This window comes from Cervus elaphus, chromosome 32, assembly GCF_910594005.1.
Source record: "Cervus elaphus chromosome 32, mCerEla1.1, whole genome shotgun sequence".
NCBI classification, from domain to species: domain Eukaryota; kingdom Metazoa; phylum Chordata; class Mammalia; order Artiodactyla; family Cervidae; genus Cervus; species Cervus elaphus.
The window spans coordinates 23,738,581-23,759,409 of NC_057846.1; the positions used below are offsets into that span (position 1 = coordinate 23,738,581).

Consider the following 20,829-nt stretch of genomic DNA (forward strand, 5'->3'; position numbering starts at 1 on the left):
AATAAGCTTTTCTGTACTTTTGGATATCAGAGGGGAAATTTTAAATCATTAATAGTCCTAACAGTTCAAATCTGAGGAAGCTGAAATTTAACTGCATTGTCTCTGACCTGCTATGCCAAAGGGGAGTGGGTGTCCATTATTTCTGTTTGTCATATGCATTTATTGATCAAAGAGTGGAGATGGGGCTCTATTACTTCAAGTCTAACTAAGGTGACTAGGGTATTATAAGGCAAGAGTATGAAACTGCTGCACTCTTGATAGAGGAGGTCACTTTACTGATTAATAAGATGATACGGATAAGGTTATACGCAAACTATCTTAGTAAGGTAAGCACCGAGTCTTCTGCTGAATGCCGTGTGGGATCAGTTATATCCTAAACTTACTACTGGACACTTTGTGGGGGAAAAGCCTTACTTTTCTGTTGAAGACCGATCTCTTGCTCGAAAGGGCGGAACCGGAGGAACAGGCGGGGGAGGGACGGGGGAGGAAGCATCCTTGAACGCATTGGTGCCGTTGTCGGAGTGGCTCTTGGAGAGCGGTCTGTAGGTCTGGGTCTTGGCAGCAGGGTGTGACTGAGTACTGTAGGGTGAGTTGTAGAGGCCTGTCAGGAGGCACAGAATGGCAGAACAAAAACAGGACAGAGACAAGTGGCGTTTTTAAAGTGCATCACGCTATTTGTAATAAATAAAAATCCTGTTATTTATTTACAAAATATCCCATGATTTTACCAAGATTATTATCAGTAGACATATTCATAACGCATGCATTGAATGATATGCCCTTGATTGATTAATATTATTAATCATTATTGATTCATTAATGTGTTGTAGACACAAGCATTGGTTACAGTGAATCTTCATCAATTATTATGAAATTAGTAATAATTCAGACTGGTACCAGAAACAGACTTACAGATACTTAGCAAATTTGCTCCTGGATAATGTAAACTATTAACATGTTTCCAATTATCTTCTGTTACTTTAGAAGCTTTGATTTGTATATAGTAATTGACATGTTAATTACAATCATATAAAATATTGAGCAAGTTATCTACATGCTGTGCAAGGCATAAGGAAACTTAAACCCTCAATAAGCTCATAGTGCATCTCTGGAAAAGAGACATGATTAGAATTATGATTGAAAATAATTGGTAACATATGATAAAGGCCACATGCGGAAACTTATATTAGGAATTAAAATTTTAGAAGATGGTAGATTGGTTGGAGAAGATATAAAAAACTGAGGGCGCTAGAGTGAGCCCTGAAGGTTTGGGCGGGTAGGGGAAGAAGTTGTGGAGATGGCAGAGGAAAAAAAGAGGCAGAAAGTACAAAGCATAGGACAGTACCATGCAAGGTTAGTAAAAGGGGAAGAGACTGACTATAGTTGCTTTGTCTACCGATTAAATGGTAAAGCTTTCTAAAGGGGTCTGTGAGTTGATAGGTAACTACTGTTCAATTTACTAATTATTCATGGATACAAACCTCAGTATGAAAAATAATTATAAAAATTCTGAGTTTCCTGCCACCTCAGTCTTTCGAGCTATTACTATTTTCACTCTTCTGCTTCTCCTGGAAGCCCATGCACATTGGCTATGACAAATAAGATACAGTCTATACACTTTTGTTTTGCCTCAGTTCCACAGTTAGACTTCAACTGTAGTGCTTTTTAAGAACAAAACAACAGACCCAAAATGGAGTCACTCATGCTAAGCCCCACGTCACGAAACCGAGACTTAACCTAGTTACAGTTTTGACTCTCCCAGAAACAGAATCTTAAACCAGTCCACCAGGATTTGCCTGGTCAGCATGAGTTAGACACTCTGCCTCACAGACCTCTACCCTCCCCTCAAGAAGAGTAACCTCGCAGCAACGTGCTGGCTTTTCTCTTTGGTATAACTTCCTTGTTCCCACTTCCCTCTGCCTTTTTAAAGTCTTTCCTTGCATTCAGCTCCTAGGCGCTCCTTTCTGTATGCTAGATTGAATGCCACCTGATTCGTGAATCGTCATATAAAGTCAATAAGATCTTTGAAATTTTCTCAATTGGGTTTTGCATTTTAACAGGCTAAACCCAAGAGGGGAGTTAGTAGTACCTGTGACCAGCATATAAAAGTTGAGGGACTCTTAGGAGGCCGCCTGCTATCATCTAGAGGAGTGAGGGCTGAAAGCCAGATTCTTGCAGCTTGTTGAGCTTGTTCTCCTTGTATTTTTTTTCCCTCTATTTGTCCTTGGATGCTAGTAGCAGAATCCTCAACTGTTACAAAAGGCCTGAGTGCTGGCCTTCAAGTGTCACAGAGAGAGCAGCCTCATCTAGTTCAGGGGCCAGGCTGACCCAGGGGACCCTGACAGGAGGTTGCAGCTGCCAAAGGGGACGTAGGCCCCCGAGCCTGTTCTAAGAAGGGAATACAGACACAGTGCTGTAGTCCTGAGCCCGGAACTGGCAAGTGACTGGAGGCCCCGTGAGGGATCCCCCGATGTGATATTTAGAAGACAGCTGCGATCAGAAACATTTTTTAGGGGTCCCTCATTCCAGCCTGCAAGCATCCCCAAGACACCAACTCACAGAAACACTAGTGGAAATGCCCAGGGCTGAAGCCGTTCCATCATGACCACTGGCAGCTCTGAGTCAGAAGAGTGGCCCGGCAAACGGGGATTTTTAAAAAGCTTTCTATGAATGGTTGCATTTGGAGCAAAAGCATGGACAGGGTCACAAAATACTTTGCTTGACTTGTTTTACTGTGAAGTGTAATCCGAAAGATCTTACACAATTATAACAATTCTCCACTGATAAAAGGAGACCTTTTTATCTTACTTTGTACCCCTATTACAGTATGTTCTTCCCCTGCTGTCCTTCACATTTTGGTTAAACATTCCTGAAGCAGAGAGAATAAACTAACAGTGGGGATGAAGGAGATAAAATAGTATTAGTTCCATTTGCATGAGAAAAGATCCACATTTTTTGTTACACATGCTGAGAAAAGAAAGAGGAAAAAAAAAAAAAAGCATCTTCCTAATTGTAGAAACTGAAATCGTGCACTCAGAGTGGTTAAAAAAAAAAGTGGGAAGTTCTTCCACGCATGGCAAGGCACAGTGTATTCATGGCAAGCAAGGAAACCAGCCTACCTGCATTATATGTATAAGGAGTATTATACATGTCTGTGTCATCATCTAGAAAATGAAACATAAATATTATGGTAATACAGATTCGGTCACCACATCCTATCAAGACGGCAGAACTTCAGGGAAACAACAGACCTGTTAGAAGGCTAACATGGTTTGCCGAGTTCATAATACCATTTAAAAATTTTCAAATATTATGTTTTGTTTTTGTTTTGCTGGGTCTCTGCAAATTGACTTCTCTGGTCTGTAACAGCTTTGCTCTGGCGCCCACTTCACAGCATACAGACGTCAGTCCCTTTCCCCCCTTTCCACCTGTTCTGGATCCTGAATTTCCTTTAGTAAGTACTTTAAAGATCTCTTATCAACTTGGTGAGACCCAGCTATGGCCCACTCTCTTGACATGGGGTGGATCTGTGTGGATAGAGGAATCATGAGTTTGTTTAAGCAGACAATAGCCAGGCTTGTTTATACTGTGAACAGGGAAGGATGAATGGATAAGGCCAGAGCCTCTGGTACTCCTCGAGGCTCATCTTCTAAGAGGCTTTCTGGCAGCTCAGGGGTGAAGAAGCAGCACAGGTGTCTGGGAATTGAGGGGTGACCTAGTGGCTCAGATGGTAAGGAATCTGCTTGCAATGCAGGAGACCCTGGGTTTGATCCCTGGGTCAGGAAGATCCCCTGGAGAAGGAAATGATAACCCACTCCAGTATTCTTGCCTGGAGAATTCCATAGACAGAGGAATATGGCAGGCTACAGTCCATGGGGTCACAAAGAATCAGACTGGACTGAGTGACTAACACTTAACACTGAGAGTAAGGAGGAGTGTTGAAAAGAAGGGAGGGCCATGAAGTTTGCTAGAGTCTTGACATTTTGTGTGAAACAAAACTGCACAGAAGAGTACGTATTCTTCCACCCACAAGGACCTGATCCGAAAACAGAACTACATACCCGGCTTGTGTACCATGTGGATTTGCTTAAACATGGTCTTGTACCAGTCCTTCGGTCTGTCAACTGTCTGTAAAAGAAAATGTCCAAAGGTTACAAAACTGGTCACGAATAGACCTTGTTCCTCTTTCTATATTTTACCTTTTTTCATAGCAGATTCTGTGATACAATTTTCACTTTATTATTTCATGATGACAACATCACATTATTGACCAGGGGATTTTTGTAGAAATTAACACCTGTGGCTGGTGATTTGTTATGTAAGTGAATATTGAAACACTCAGGTCCATAATGTTTGGGCAACAAAAGATGTATTAATACATCTCTGGTCAATAAGCTGATATCAGTAATTTATCCAGGCATACCCACACTTTGTAAACATATTACCCCTTGTTTGAGTTTAGGCTGAGCTGGAATATTATATGCTATGGTTTTTTTTTTTTCCCAAGTCACAGCTGTGCCTAGCCCTGGGTAATTGATATTTCCATGAGCTTATTTATATAAAATTAGCTAAACTGAGCAAATTCTGAGAGATAGTGAAGGACAGGGAAGCCTGGTATGCTGCAGTTCATGGGGTTACAAAGAGTTGGACCCAACTTAGTGACTGAACAACAACAAGAAGTTGAATCAAAGCTATCATTTTGTAATTATAGTTCGTAGTTATAGTTTTTTGTTTCACCCCTTTTGGTGATAATTATCATTATCCATAAAAACTTGTTAGTATACTATTCAATACATTATTTTTAAAATTAACTGGGGAATATTTTACATGTAAACTGTATTCTGATCATTGGCTTAAATTAGAGAAATAAAAATTTGATATTTACTAGTCTAAGTTAATAAAATACTGAATATAGTAAATAATTTAGTGTCCTGGAGCAAGTCCAAAAATGTAGCTATTGCTTCAAAACTCCTCTAACATAATAATAAAATGTTGGCAGTATCTGCTTTGCTAAACTGTAAGTTCCTTAAAAGCAGAAGCTTCTTATCCACTCTGCTTTTGACATAATATAAACAGTAGGCTACAGTGGAAAGCTGAGATTAATGTCAGATCAACCTAGATTCAATTCTTAGTTCCTTTAATTACTGTTTAATATTTCCCAGCAATGTGAATCTGGGCGAGTGAGGTAACCTTATAGAGCCTCAGTTTTCTCTAAGATGAAATAATTATATCCACATCATAGAATTGTTTTGGAAAATGAAAGAGACATGTATGCAAAAAGATCTAAAACAGTGGCTAGAATATAAGAAATGTTCCATAAGTCGTAACAGTAGAAAGCCTCAAATATTTACAGAATAAAATAATGAATGACCCAGGTTTTTGGATAAAAGTCTGTCTAATAGTATACCTGTAAATGGGTACATATGCTTTATAATCATAATCAAGATTTTGCTTGGCAAGATGTTCACCTCAGCTCTTCCAAGGTTATTCTGGTGAGAAACATGACCGTTCTGTATATGGTAACTAAATATACCATTTTTTTAGATAGTTCTCTTCATATAAAACATTCCGCTAGGACAGCCATAAAAATAGTCGTGTGTTTGTTACATTGAACTTTGGTGTACATTTTATATCCTGATTTTTCTCTCCAGTGTGGTCATTGTGTTTTTCTTCTGGAAACTGAGAGTTTGTGCTATATCTAAATTTCTTTTGCTAAGAATATCTGATTCCGATAATCACCACAAATATAGAGTAGCATCGGGGGCTACTTAACTTTGTTGGAAATCACTTCTTCATTCATTCTAGGCTCTTTTTACAGTGGAAATATTGGGTGGATCACTGGCTGACTTTATACTCAAATGGTGGGAGCTGTGGGGGAGGTAGTGATAAAGCAACAGTCTAGCTGTTATTTGCTGGTTTAAACAAAGTAGCTGAACTTGTATTTTTAAGAGATATTTAGTTTCATAAAAGATGGATTTCTTTTTTTTATTAAGCTTTAATTCCTTTGTAGTCTTTAGCAATAAAAAATAAGACATAACACTGTATAAACATGTTTCCCAGCCATACCTGAACACCACCGATGGCAATGGGGAAGCTGAATAAGTGAGTTATATCACTGTATATGGCAAGGTATCCTGACAGACGGGATTTTTTTCCCTTCACTTGCCGGAGGGCACATATCAGGCAGGATCTTCGTTCTGCCATCTGCTAGCTTTATATGGTGAGCACTGAGATGCCAGAAAATGCCCAAGTTGGTTGACAAAGAGGAATATGAACCTGGTAAATGGGAACACTTAAACTCTCCATCTCTTTCTCAAAGAAGTCTTCTAAACATTTAAAGTTCCCTTTATATATGTCCTCATGTAGGTTGTTGCAGCAAATATTGAGATTAAGTAAACAGAAGTCTCCTTGAATTTGAGAAAGTTTACTTTCTTATGTGTTCTTCAAAATGGTTTTGCCTGGACAGTAGCTATTAGTAAATCACTCTTTGGTTGTTTTCTCGAACTTGGCTGAATAAACCTGAAAATTTACATTCCTGTAGTTTACAAAACATCAGAACTCAACAGTGATTTATCAGGCAGAGATTTCCAAAAAGGGAAGAGACACGTATTTTCTACCCACCAGTGTTCATTGTTCTGTTCTGTTTTTTCCCCTTTCCAGCTTTGAAAAGGCTCTAACGGTGTTATATTTGAAGTAGAAGAAAAGAATCTTGTACTTCAGTTAACTAGTTGGCCTTAATTACACAATCTTGTGGGAGCTGGACCCCAGCGCGTTTTGTTGTTGTTGTTAAGGACGGCAGTAAAAGGCTGACATAGACGTCCCAGGTCACATGAGAGAGGGCAGTCTGGGGAGCTGCTCCCCTTCCTGCAAATAGCTCAAAGGTGCGTTTGTTTAACTCCTGGCCTTCTAGAGCTTCTAGGTTACTTTACAAAATTCTGTTTCCTTGGTCTATGGAAATTGAGAGAGACAGTGTATATAAAGAGACCTAGCACAACACCTAGAATGTGTCTAAAAGGAGCCTGGAGTCTAAAATGTCTGAGACCGTGAGACTATAAAATGGCACATGGACACAGCGCTGCCTTTGGTGTGCACCCTGAGCGGAAAGCCCGTGTGAAGTAATGTAAGTCAGATAATCATTGCTTTCTCTGCAGATGAGAAAGGAAAACAGCCTTGGAGATTCTTGGCCTGCTGTGGCTCTGAGATGGCCTGACTCCACATTTATAAACACAGCTATACTTGGGGATGTGCCGTGCGGGGCTGACAAATAAGAAATGTGAATGAGTCTTCAGACCTGTACCTTTTTTGTAAACTTTGAAACGTCTACAGAGGAGCCTGGCTGTACATAAAAATGCTGGTTCCTTATAAGGAACTTCTGAGTTGCTTATATTTTATTTTCTGTTTTATAGAAGGGAAGCTTGCATCAAATGTCTAGTATATGCTTTTGTTTATGCATATCTAAACATGCTTTTCATTTGGCAGTAGATAAAATACTATAAAATTTTTAACATTTTTTGATTTTTCACTAACCATCTCTAACATCTCAGTTTTTTCTTTTTAAAATGTGAAAGCAAGGCCTTGTTATTTAAGAAAATTATATCTAATGGATAAAAACAGTTCTAACTTTGCAGTGTACTGATTAAAAACACACCTAGAGATCTCAGATAAAATGAGTCTATATTATGTACACAGAATCAGACATCTCTAATCTGTGTATCTATTATGTTTCAAGGGTCAGTTTAAAAAAACCAGTGACACTGTACCGGTCTGGCACTGTATCCCTACTCTATTAGGAAAAATAAATTCTAATTAAAGCATTTGGGGTCAGAAATCTTAAAAAAGAAACATACAACAAAGCGCCACCACCAGAAACATGCAGTCATTGTAAGATTAAAAATGTCAGTCCGGATCCCGAACTTTTCCTGTCACTTAAATATGACAACTATTGGTGCCAACATAGATTTTTTAGGTCTTTAAAAGTAGCCACATTCAACATTCCCAGAATCTCATGAGTCTAAAGCCCTAGCAATGACTCTACAGACTTACCTTCTGACTTCCCTAATACAGATGCTTGGAATAATTAATTTTTAACTCTTATCTCAGATCGTGGGATCCATGTAATAAATGCAAATTCAAGGAGAGAAGAACCTCCACCCACCCCCACTCTCTGTCTTTCCTTCTCTTTGAGCAGATTCCAATTGCCCCCACCTCTTTTTCTGATCTAATGCCCAGTCTTTTCCTCTCTCTCACCCCCCCGAGGTTTGCATTCCAAACCGGCCGCCCTCCGTAGCCTCCCAGCCGGGTGTGCGGACCCGCGTACACAGCGGGCGCCACGATCCCTGCCCGCCCCCCGTTTCACCTGCAGAGGTGCCGCGGCTCTCATCCTGGCGCCCTGTCTTCCTCCCCGCAGGCTAGCACAAACCTCCTCTCCAAGTGGACTGGCTCAGCCAGCAGCTGCCTGCCCGAGCTCGGCCTCTGCCGCTGCCGAACTCTGCCAGAAGGGGCTGCCCCAACACACTCAACAATGGTCTGGCAGAGTTTACAGACTGGAGGGGAAAAAAAAAAACCCAACCCAAACACTTTCACTGATCGCCCCGAGAGCTCTCGGCAGGCACAGCCGAGGAGGGACACCCAAATGTGATGTGTATTTTCCACGGACAGCTTTTCCTTTCTCTGACATGAACGCCCTTCCCTCCAATCATCAGGCTTCTCAACTCCCAATCCAGGGCTCCCAATCTCCTGGCGGTAAGGCATGTCCGTCCATCTCCAGACACAAATCACTGGCTTATTCGCAGCGCACGTGAGACTTAAGTGCAGCCAAAGAATTCACATTTAATTCTCCCTTCTCTCTTCTCTCTCTGTTGCCCTAACTCCCCTTGGTAAAAGGTGAAGGCAAACAAAGCTTACAGGATCACAATTTTCGTGCTTTTTTAATCGAAATAAGAGAAACAGATTGGGTCATTATCTTCAATGGACAGTTCCTTTTCTCTGCCCACACGCAGCATAATATTCATGAGAATTCAGATGGCACAGTGGGCAATCCTCATTATGTAAGAGTGTAGGAATGCACAAAGCCATCGACAATCCATCCTTTGTGGAGGCTTGCACAGCCCCAGAGCAACGCGGGCGCTGGCATTTCCTACCGTTCTGATTGCTGTGGGGATTCCGGATTCATCCACCGGCCCGATCCCTGGGTAGTGGGGTGCCTTGATGACTGTCACTCTCTTCTCCTCCTCAGAGGACCTGTACAGGGGTATGGAGCTGCCCACGCTGCCGTCCAGAGACTGGGCATGCTGGGGATATGCCTCCGAGGAATCTGCGGAGAAGATGTGGTGAAATATATTTGATGCACAAGGAATCAGATTAATGGAGCCTCATATTCATGCCTACTATAATATAGTATATTATAATTATGTGTAATTACATAGTTATATGTGATTAATTATGCATAAATATATAATACAATGGTCTTTGTTGGTGGCTCAGACAGTAAAGAATCTGCCTGCAATGCAGGAGGCCCAGGTTTGATCCCTGGGTCAGGAAAATCCCCTGGAGAAGGGAATGGCAACCCACTACACTATTCTTGCCTGGAAAATCCCATGGACAGAGGAGCCTGGTGGGCTACAGTCCATGGGCTTGCAGAGAGTCAGGCATAACTGAGCAAATAACACACATGTAATACTACATTTATAAATAAATATAGAGTGTATTTGTATCAGTATATCTTCCAGCTCATTTATCTTAAATTTGAGTCACTCATTGTTAACATGTAGGTATATATTAAACCAGGCTCCTCTGTCCATGGGGATTCTTCAGGCAAGAATACTGGAGTGGGTTGCCATGCATTCCTCCAGGGGATCTTCCCAACCCAGGGATCAAACCCAGGTCTCCTGCTTCGCAGGCAGATTCTTTACCATCTGAGCCACCAGGGAAGCCCAAGAATTTGGAATGCATAGCCTGTCCCTTCTGCAGGGGATCTTCCTGACCCAGGAATAGAACTGGGGTCTCCTGCATTGCAGGCAATTCTTTATCAGCTGAGCTACCAGGGAAGCCCCATATTATATTTATAAATAAATATAGAGTGTATTTCCATCACTATTTCTTCTAACTCATTTATCTTAAATTTGAGCCACTCATTGTTAACATGTAGGTATATACTGCTTGGCCCTCTGAAAACAAGATCTTCATCATCCAGTGACAGGGGTTAAGGGGAAGAATAGTATTTGTTGAAAGATCATGTGGCCGTGTGGCCACCACTGTGTTAAGAAAGTGCTTTTGAGATTTTCCTGGTGGGTCCAGTGATGACGACTTCCTAATCACATCAGGAAATCTTCACATCCAAACATATACTTGAATGTTAAGGCATATAAGTAAAGAAATGATCATAAGGTATTAGTATTAATTTTTATCTAAGACTCCATGATGGCCTTAATAGCTTTGTTTTTACTTTAAAGAAGCAAAAATCATGACCTCTCACCCCTGGGATGTGAAAGTTGCCATAAGCATACAGTTTGGCTGAGATTTATCACATTCTTATTTTCAAGCCATCTTTGTTAACTTTTGTACTTTTGTAAGAAACAAAGAGGACATAGGTGTACTATATATTCCACTTATAGTATACAGGTATTTATGAAAATCTACATTATTATCATTTATTTAGTACAATTGATGATATGACTTTCTGTTTTTCGAAAGTAAATTTCAAAATTTTGCTGACCAAGTATGACCCTCAGCCATGGTTTGCCAGGTCTGTTACTCATGTAAGTTGGGTCTTTTTTTTCTTTTTTAATGTGGATAAGGAAGCCTTTATGTCAGGGTAGCAGTCATTGATTACATATAAGTATAGATATAGATATAGCAGATCTAAAAAAAAATCTAAAAAGATACGACTGTGTTTTGTGGCAGAACTTCATAAGATATTTAAAAAAATGGACTCATCATTGTAAGGATAAATAAAGATAAGACCTCTTCAAACTAAAATCCATTGTAACATTTATAACTTCTATACTCTATGTTTTGGTTTGCAACAGAAAAGCTTTTTTCAATCCACTTCAATTTATGATGAAGGATAAATAAGGCTAAGAATAAAACTGCTTTATATGCTATTGTATGTAAAAGTAATATCTTTCCCAAGCAACTCCAAATTAAGATACAAAGTGACATTTGACTCTGATTTTCCATTTAATTATGGAAAGGATTTGAGTGGACAACCACAATGCTAGTATTTCTATCAAATATTTTTTGAGCACTGAGTATGTGCAAAGTCCCAGTCTAAACAGTGTTAACTCTGTCTTAATATGTGGTTCATAAGAATCTATGAACTAACAGCTTACATAATACAAGTTAGCCTTTTATTTTATTATGGTCTTAGATGGTTCACTAACTCTCCTTTTCAGTCTTTTTGTCCTCAACTTTATAAAGTTCTTTAGGGCAGAATAGTTCCTCTAGGCAGAATTTGTTCAATATTTATCTACAGAATTTCTTTCTGTATAGTATAGTTTATATGTAAAATCGACCCATTGATATGTTCTAATATAAAAATCTGTCCGTCCTCAAGTATTTACATATTTTATTTGTTGGAGTGGGAGGGGCAAAACTGTGTTCATTAAGAGAGACAAAGAGGACAGTCTAACTTTGATAATAATTATTTGGAAAAATATTATGGCAAGGGTAATTTGTAGAATTTTACTATAGATGTGTGCTCATGCATAGCTCCATAAAGAATCTAAATATATCAGACTCCTATTATAATACTACACCACAGATTGCTTATATAAGGGCAGTGTTTTGGCACAAAGACATTCTACTTTCTTATACTCTAAAAGGACATCATTGTAAGATTCACAGATGATCCCAGGAGCAGCCTTAGAGAAGGAGCAAGTATATTTAGACTTCTGCTTAATGAGTCTCATGGCTCCATGTAAGTCTTATAATTAGAGAGCTTTTGCTGGCCACAGAAGTTTGAGTTGCATAATCCATAGGCTGGGTGTTCCTGGGTAAATTAATACCCTCATTTTCTTTCAATACACAGTGTCAGGGATGAGAAGATGCTGTCTACTGTCAATGAAGACATGGGAGTTAAAGCCCTGTCTAGTTCCTTTCTCTTTGCTGCTTGGTGGTGTCCAGAGGATTGGTCTCCTGCTTTTCTGAGAGGTAGGTTGGGGTCACGTGGCCCTCTGCCGGTTTCCCTGTTTCCGGCTGTCCTTCAGGCCTTCCAGTTGCTAAGCATGGAAACTTTTCCAGCTTCAATTCAGATGATGGTTTGATTTGGTCAGTTTCCCAATGTTTGGGTTTTTTCTTTACCTTTTTAAAAGCCAAGAAATACTTATTACATTATCTTCTAAATTGTCCTAACATATTTTGCTTCATAAAAATATTTGTAGAATTATATAGCACAGCTTCTCTTCCAGGAGGCCCTAAATGAAATTATGTCTTAAAATTTATGTGGCTGTTCTAATGTTCATTTCTTTTTCTGGAGGAGAACTCTATCTTTGACTTAATTCACCAAAGATTTAGAAATAACTTCCTATAAAATTCTTGAATCATTTAAAGGAACTCACACCCCTGTCTGATGGTCTTCTGGTCTCGGTTCCAACAGCAGTTTACTACTTTGTGAGGCGCCTGTCCCCTTGTTAGGCTGTTTTAATTGCTAAACCGTTCTGTAATGAAAGCTTTTCCATGAAAGAAAGGGCTGTCTCGAACATAGATGGTATTTGTCTCCCATGGAAATGCACTGCCTCATGGAATGTTCTCCTGGTACATGTGCACTCACTTCTCCCTAAATGGCCATCTCTTTCTTTCTACACCATCACCCCAAATATCTAATAGCCTTCTACACACACACACACACACACACACACACACACACACACACACACATACACACATGCAGTCATCGTCTTGGAATAGCTGGGTGTCTATTTTCTCCAGTGTTGAATCCTCTGCCTTTAATTCCTCTCCTAGGATAGGCTCCTTAAAAAAGTGGAGTGTTGCATGTTTCTTCCTTTTCCAAAAATTATTTGGATGCTTTATGTATTCGTCATGTGGTTTGTACCTGCTATATTGAAATTGTCATGAAAATCATGACTATCAGATGACTTACCAAGTGACCGGCCATGCTGCATGATCATGCTTGAATTGAGTGAGCCTGGTAGCGAGTAAGCAGAAGGGGAAAACGGCCTTTGATAGTAACTCATTGGACTCACAGTGCCTCCAGAGTTTCCATTCACTGTTATCTGGCTCTGAGAAAAGTGCAAAGACATCGTGTTAAAGCACAAATTCCCCTATATGCCTCACTCCTTTAGACGGCAATAAAGACTTCCACTCACATGACAGGAATCAGCTGTCATGTGTTTATTTACTTTGAAACTGATGTCGAGAAGGGCATGGCACTGTTTTTCAGTGTCTTCTCTATCTTCATTTACTTTGAAAATCACTCCCTTTTTATGGTAGAGACCATAGAAGGTGACGAGGGGAATGGAAGCAGCTGACCACTGGGCACTCTGCTAACAGTGATGTCCAAAGATCTCATAGGAGTCAGTTACGATACACACGAGGGTGAATCTGTTCTTATGTCATGACTTAAGTGGTCCGAACACTGTCATACTGCTCTGTGTGTGGGATTTGAAATGAATGTTCTTTGACAAGAAGAAAGGGATTGGCTCTCAGGTTTAATCTTGGATGTATATCCTCTAGTGAATCAGTGTTTCCAGGGCAAGGTGACTAACAGAAGGAGGATAATTGTTTGGATTTATATGTCCTGAAGCAGTCTATTCTGGAAGAATCAAATACTTGGCAAAGCAACAGAAAGATGTGTTAAATCTCTGGCTACTTCCTGCTCTCATCTCCCTTTTTAGCCCTTGATAGTAATACTAGTTTGTTGTTTTGATTGCTTTATATCAGTATTTTCATATTCCCATTGGTGTTTCAAGATTCCTGTTGGAAATTGTGATATATATGCTTTTTAAACATATTTTTTTTCTGTATAACATGCAACCTGGGGCTAATAGCATAGTAGATATTCAGTAGATACATATTAAAATTGAATTGAATCAGCTCAGTTCAGAAAGGTTGAGCTCACTGCTATTAAGCTTGCCTGTCTGTCCACAATGCAGCACTGGGCATTGGTATAATGCGTGCAAATAAGATAAAACGTTAGCAAGAGCACTTAGTTAAAATACAGCTGAATACAGTACACACACAACACACATATGCATACAGATAAAGAACCATAATTTGTGAACTTAATCTACTTATTTGAAAGCAATTAAACTTTTGTTGTATAGGCCTGAAACATAGGTAGTCAATTAATTTCACATTTCCATGATTTCTCACTTCAAAGCAGATGTTTTCAAATCATGTAGAATTAATCTAATTTTGTTACTTTCTAGCCATGCCACATCTGTCCTAAAGTCAGTAAGCATTTCATTACAATGAGTGTGCTTAACGATGAAGTACTTCTCTGAGCTGTTACAGAAATTACTCTCCTATTATAAGCAACTCTGTCTTGAGGGTCGTCTAACTTAGAGCACTGGCCATTCAAATAAGTATGATGCACAGATCTCCCATAATGCTTCAGAATGCTTATATACCTTTGATGAATAATTCAATAATATTTTTGCCTCGTGGTCCAAATCCAGTTTGGTTGATCTTTGTAAATATATTTTCAATATTATTGTTATAATGTGTTTGAATTAACGTTAAAGGTAGGAGAACTAAAAACTATCATGTTTTGTAACTAAACTTAGGAAAGCTGCCCTTCCTTCTATCTTGATGGTTTCAATAACAATGGCTATGGGTTAAAAAAAAAAAATAAACACTGCAAAGAGATTTAGTCTTTCATCATGTTAAATCAATTAGGATTTTACTAATTGAATACTACTATTAGAACTTTAGAATGTATTTTATTGTTATATGACATGATTATTAGGAAAGCCATCTCATGGAGAAAGTATATGCAATTTATGCTGCTTAACAAGCCACTTAAACTCAGAATCTAAAACAATAAACGTAAAAAAAAAATAAATAAAAAATAAAACAATAAACGTTTATTACTGCACTGCAAAGAAAAAAAAGGAAGTTCAGTTACAGTTAGCTCCACAAGGATATATGTATCCCTTTCAGGCATACATACAGTATACGTAATTGAAAATCTGCACCATAAAATTTTGAAGCACTTCAGTCATTCATAAATCATTTATCAGGGGCTGCTTGTCAAACAGACATATGTAAATGATATAAATATGTATGGAAAATATTTATATTTAATCTAAATGGAAGGCAAATTATTGCTATATAAAACAATAAATATTCATAAATTTCTATACTGGAACAGTTTGGGAAACTGGCTCCAAAAAATTCATATGGCTAAATTTTTGCAGTGCAGATTAAGATTATTTACATTATTTACTCCTGTTGGACAGATGGGTTCAAAAGATGTAGCTGTTAATGAAGGGGCAGCAAGAATTAATATCATACAGTGAGTAATCTTGTATGTGATGAATAAGGAGATGTGAACTGCTCACACAGGGCACATTCATATGAATCTCTGAAATAAATTATTATCTACCAGGATTTAGACTTTATAATCTAATCATCATAATATTATATGGATATCTAAATTTTTGAGAAACCTTCTTAATAAGGCAAATCATTGTACAACTCCCTAGAGCAACAGTGTGAATATATGTGACTCTAAAATGAATTAAGAGAATATAATTGACTTTTTCAGCCCAAAATGGGCTTATGAGGATGATTCTGACGGAATTTTCCCTAATAGATGATACAGGATTGGTTTAGATGAAATCAACACCTATGCAAATAAAAATGCTCAGCTGCAAGATCAGATGGCAGACAAGAAATTGGTCCTTTTGGCTTTTGGAGATCTGTTTAAAAAATGATGAAGCAAAGGAAAGAGGAGTAATTCCATTCATGATAGCAGGGGTGGTTAAGATGATGCCAGCTGTCATGGCAGACTGCTGACCCAAGGTTGGGGAAGGTGTTTCAGAACGGTCAGTGGTGTCAGAGTCAGCTATCTGCAGTTCATCTGGGGTGGCTGAGAAGGACTCCCTGGAGGAACAGGAGGAGTGCTCGCCCCAGGAGAAGTGCGTTATAAAAACAGTGTGAAAAGGTTGGGGGGTCTTTGCAGGTGTGAAGACCCCAAATCAGTAGGTGGTGGCAGGGTAAGTGAGGCTGGGCTGGAGCCACTGTCTTGTGAAAAAGAGGTTGGGTTACAAGGTACCCCAGAAGATGGGCATGGAGCAGAGGCTTCTGGTCAGATTTGTCTGTGAAGCATTTACCTCCAACACATTGGCAGTTAAGTTCTGGTTTCCAAGCTGAGTTTGAGGAAAAAATAATGAGAAGAGAGATAAATTATCCAATTAATAAAAACATCTCTTTTTTTTTTTTTGCAATGTGACAGAGAAGGCAAAGCACAGATTTATTTGCAAGCACTTTAAGGAAATATATTTAGAAGGATTAGGTGCCAACGACACAGTAGAGGCAAAGCATGAAAACATGCAGAAAATGAATCCAGTGCTTTTTGGAAATAAGAAAGACCAGTTTTCACACAGCTTTCATTTGGAGTAGCGGCCTAAGAGTGTTGGCATAATGGAATTTTTTTCTCCTAATTTTTAGTTTTTGTACTCGTGACAGCAAATTAATACCTGGTTATCCATCGGTTGGCAGAATTAGTTTCCCTTCACCAGAAAAATCTTATAGCAATTTTCTCCTATTGCCTCCTTTTTGGAAAGTGTCCCCCAACTATAAATCAGTTTGCCTCGTGTTATGGTGATTTACAGATCTAGAGACTGATCGAACTAAACACAACTAAGTGGAAAGGGAATTTTGTTTCCTTTCCACTCGTTGAATCTCTACTTTGATTTCACTGTAAGATGCTAAAGGAATTGAACTTTAAGGTATCCTAGCAGTGAAAATAGTGGTATCTTTGTGTGAAAATGGAAAAAACAAAAAACAAAAACCAGCCATTGATGATGTTAGAGTATATCTTAGTTGGTTAGAACTACTGTTGGCTTTAAATCTTAGGTAAAGGAGAAAGAAACTGAAGAAGAAAGAGAAGGTTTAATACCTCTAAGGCCATACAACCCAAGAGGCTAAACATGGTGGGAAGGGTGGTCTGTAAAAGGAAGAGAGTGGATGGCCCATTAAAGGTAACTATTCATCCTAACCTTGTTATCTGACCACACAGGTCAAATATGATGATAAATGTATTCACTCAACATGAGTAAATGAAACTCTGAACCAAAATAGTTTTTCTTACTCCTCACTCTGAAACCCCCATCTCCAGAATAGAGGTTTTTTGAGTGTTTGGTATGGTGCCCGTTGTAACATAGATAGCCAAAGTATTATATTAATACAAGGATGGGGAATACAGTAAACAGAACTGTATAAACTTAAAAATCTTGCCTAGTAAAGATTTAAGTGGTTCTTAGCCAATCATCATGTTCATAACAGTTGATCTCATGTAGACTGCTGATCTCATAAAATGCTAAAATTAATTTTCTCCTCAGACTTTTAGTTGAAGAATTTTTAAAAAACCCACTATATAAAATGATCTCTTGGTCATAGATGCCTTGAAAATCTGAGTGCTGTTGATCCTTCTCAGGAAAAATGCACAAATTCATAACATTTCATGTCGACTTTAGGAGTTCATGAATACTCAAAAGCACATCTTTAACAGGTTAAGAAACTCCAACCCTGAATAAAAGTCAGATTTTTCTATTCTAAGCTTGTGTTGTTGTTGTCTAAAGATACTCATTTTACCTCCTTTTCCCATTTAGGTTGTTACATAATATTAAGCAGAGTTCTCTGTGTATACAGTAGGTCACTCTTGGTTATCCATTTTAAATACAGCAGTGTGTACACGTCCATCTCAATTTGAAAAAGAATAGATAGGTATGTGCATAACTGAATCGCTTTGCATAACCTGAAACTAACACAGTATTGTTAATCAACTATACGCCAATATAAAATTAAACATTTATAAAGCAAAAAAAGACACTCATTTTAAGTGATACTTTTATACTTGTATAGTTTTAAGATCTTTAGGATTAACTGAGAGAAACCTTAAAATAACCCAGAACTTAAAATGTCTTAGAAGGACTGCATCCTTCCTATTAGTAAATTTTTAATCATAAGTTTTAAGACATTTTCATATAATGTAAATGTCTTTAGTCCTATTTATGCTAAGTAAATTTTTTAAAAATTAAATCATTCAAAAAGATTTGAGTAATCTGCATGAAGGAAGTTTTTTTTTTTTTTTCCTTTAAAATAAAGAGAAAAATTTAATGATTGTACCCCTCTTGGGACTGGCTTGCCCATTTTCTTTGGATGTGAAACATGTTAAAAGCTAAAGCATATCATCTCTAAAACCACGATTCTTACGGGGAATATGATCAGTTTGTTTGTAAAGCATTGTATCTAGGAAGGGTCCTTATTCATTGTTCTTCTAAAGAGAGTGTCTACAGAAAACAGAGCTATCTCACTTTCTGAATTTCTCTCACAAGCAGCTGATAGGCTTACAATTTTCACGTGTATGTGTGTGTAGATAACAGTAAAATGCCTCTTGCTGATTCATATCACAGTTAAATTTCCAGGGATAAAACTCAAAAGTTCAACAGTCGATTGGGCACCCACACAAAAACTTTGAAATATCTTGGGATAAAGATGTAACTTTTCCCTTAGACTAGCTGGAGCTTCTTTAACATAACCCTGATGCCCACGTTAATGAAATACTCTCTTAGACCCAGGGGGAGAAAGAATCACAATACAAATGTTTCCCTGAAGAGAACGTTAAGAGGAGGACGATGAAAGTATGAAAAGGCGAGGGAAGTGTTTTCTCATTCTGAACTACTTTTAAGTAGGAAAAACTAGTTTAAAACAAGAGCAGATTTTTTTTTTCCCCTACTGAGTTGGTGGCAGATAGATGACTGCAGAAAATCATCATAGTTGTTTTGTGTCTCTGTCTTTTCATGACCATGTAAGGTTAAAGTGTTTGAATGCAAGTCAGAGGTCACCAATATTTTGTGAGTATCAGTTTTTGGGTGTAATGCCTGATCAACTAATCTCATAACAAACTCACACAGAATAAGTCATGAAATATTGGTTGGCCATCCTAATAGAACACATGAGTGACTGGGGCTGGTGTTGATGGGATTGGTCCAGAAAGTATAGTCCGTATTCTCTACCTTTTCTAGCATCCCACTTTGCTGGCATTTATTCGTTATCAGCCTTCCTTCACATTCTACATCTTGACCCCAGGGAGCCACAGAGATGAGTTCTCTCTGTCATCTATATGACACTGAGACAGAGTCCCGTCTGAGTCCCTAACATTTGCGCATCAGCAGCTGTGAAAGTAAAGCTTTGGCAAATGATTGATAACATTATTTCATAATAGATTTGTTATATGTATCATAAAGTTTATTGTCCTGAAGCAAAGGACACAGCAGTAAAAAATGCCGGAGAAAATGTGTGAGGTGTAGATTTTGCTGTCTTTCAAAGCTTCTGACTTAGACTTGCACTTATCTGACACTGAGAACAATGCAACATTTTTAGCAACAGGATATCTGTTCACATAGTGACAGAGGGTAACATACTTCATTTTGTGTTCTCTCTATACATAAATTTGTAGGAGGTAAATTATAACACATGCACCTTATAACGCAATGTGTTATATTATCAAATATGGAGAGAATGAAAATTCCTAATGGTAGGCTATAGTGTTTTTCTTACACTAATGGTCAGACTTTAATAAAAACAGGAGAAGTATATAAATGAAACTTCTAGAGCACTAAAGTTTCCTTTTTACTCTCAATAGAGCATTTTTGTTTCTTGGTACTGCTGTTTTCTTGGGAGGATGATTCTTTATAATAGAGCATATATTTGGCTGATTTATGATATGTAGCTGATAGCTCTTGGCATTTACTGAGACTTTCTTACAGGAATATGAAATGTGGGTATTTAAAACAAAAGGTCACTGCTGTAAAGGCCATCACATGGCAAATGAGACTTAAAGTATATCACAATAGGCAAGATGTGGAAACATGTCTAGATCCTCATCATTGGATGAATGGATAAAGAAAATGCAGCATATACAGGCAAGGGAAGATTATTCAGCCTTAAAAAAAGGAAATCCTGTCCCATGAGATAACACAGATGATATCCAAAGGCATTATTCTAAATGAAATAAACCAGCACAGAAGGAGAACTATTGCATGGCTCCACTTTTATGAGGGATCTAAAACAGTCAAGCTCATAGAAGCAGACAGTAGAATGGTAGTTGCCAGGAGCGGGGGAGATACGGAAATGGGAATTGCTGTTCACAGGAGGAGTTTCAGTTATGCGAGATGGTGACGTGATTACAGTCTAGAGATCTGTTGTACAAAACCATGCCTGTAGTCAACGATACTATATTGTATACTTTAAAATGTGTTAAGTGGGTGGATCTCAGTTCAATATTCTTACACAATTAAAACAAGTCAGAACTGCAACAGTTTTATACCACTTTTTGACAAAGTGTTATAAAACAAACTTCATCCCACCCATTCAAAAAATGTATTGTTGAAAATAATGTATTTCCTTTCCCCAATCAGATGCACAGTTGGAAAAGGGTGTTTAAAATAACCACAGTTACTCCATATTGAGGGATTATCATGGCAGTCACTGTACCCAGCTCCTTACAGGCAGTGTCTTACTCAAACATCCCAGCAATAGTATGGGATGAATGCTACATTATTATCCCCATTTTACAGATGAAGTAAGTGAGGCTCAGGGAAGGGTAATCATTCAGTGAAAGGTCTAACATGAATAACCCCT

General features: G+C 38.4%; 1 protein-coding gene across 17 annotated transcripts in view; it reads right to left on the reverse strand.

The window, feature by feature from the left end:
• Positions 1-20,829, reverse strand: part of SORBS2 (sorbin and SH3 domain containing 2) — a 205,151-nt gene that overhangs the window by 63,443 nt on the left and 120,879 nt on the right. For 7 of the 17 annotated variants that reach the window (XM_043893756.1, XM_043893754.1, XM_043893760.1 and 4 more), the window contains exons 6-11: positions 16,296-16,331; positions 13,100-13,238; positions 9,141-9,313; positions 4,062-4,128; positions 3,120-3,164; positions 415-601 (exon numbers count right to left, since the gene is read on the reverse strand). In XM_043893756.1, the coding sequence (XP_043749691.1) occupies positions 415-601; positions 3,120-3,164; positions 4,062-4,128; positions 9,141-9,313; positions 13,100-13,238; positions 16,296-16,331 (647 nt within the window). Of the gene's footprint in view, positions 1-414; positions 602-3,119; positions 3,165-4,061; positions 4,129-8,356; positions 8,665-9,140; positions 9,314-13,099; positions 13,239-16,295; positions 16,332-20,829 lie in introns of those variants that run through there. The other 10 variants (XM_043893772.1, XM_043893768.1, XM_043893769.1 and 7 more) reach the window with 4 other exon arrangements.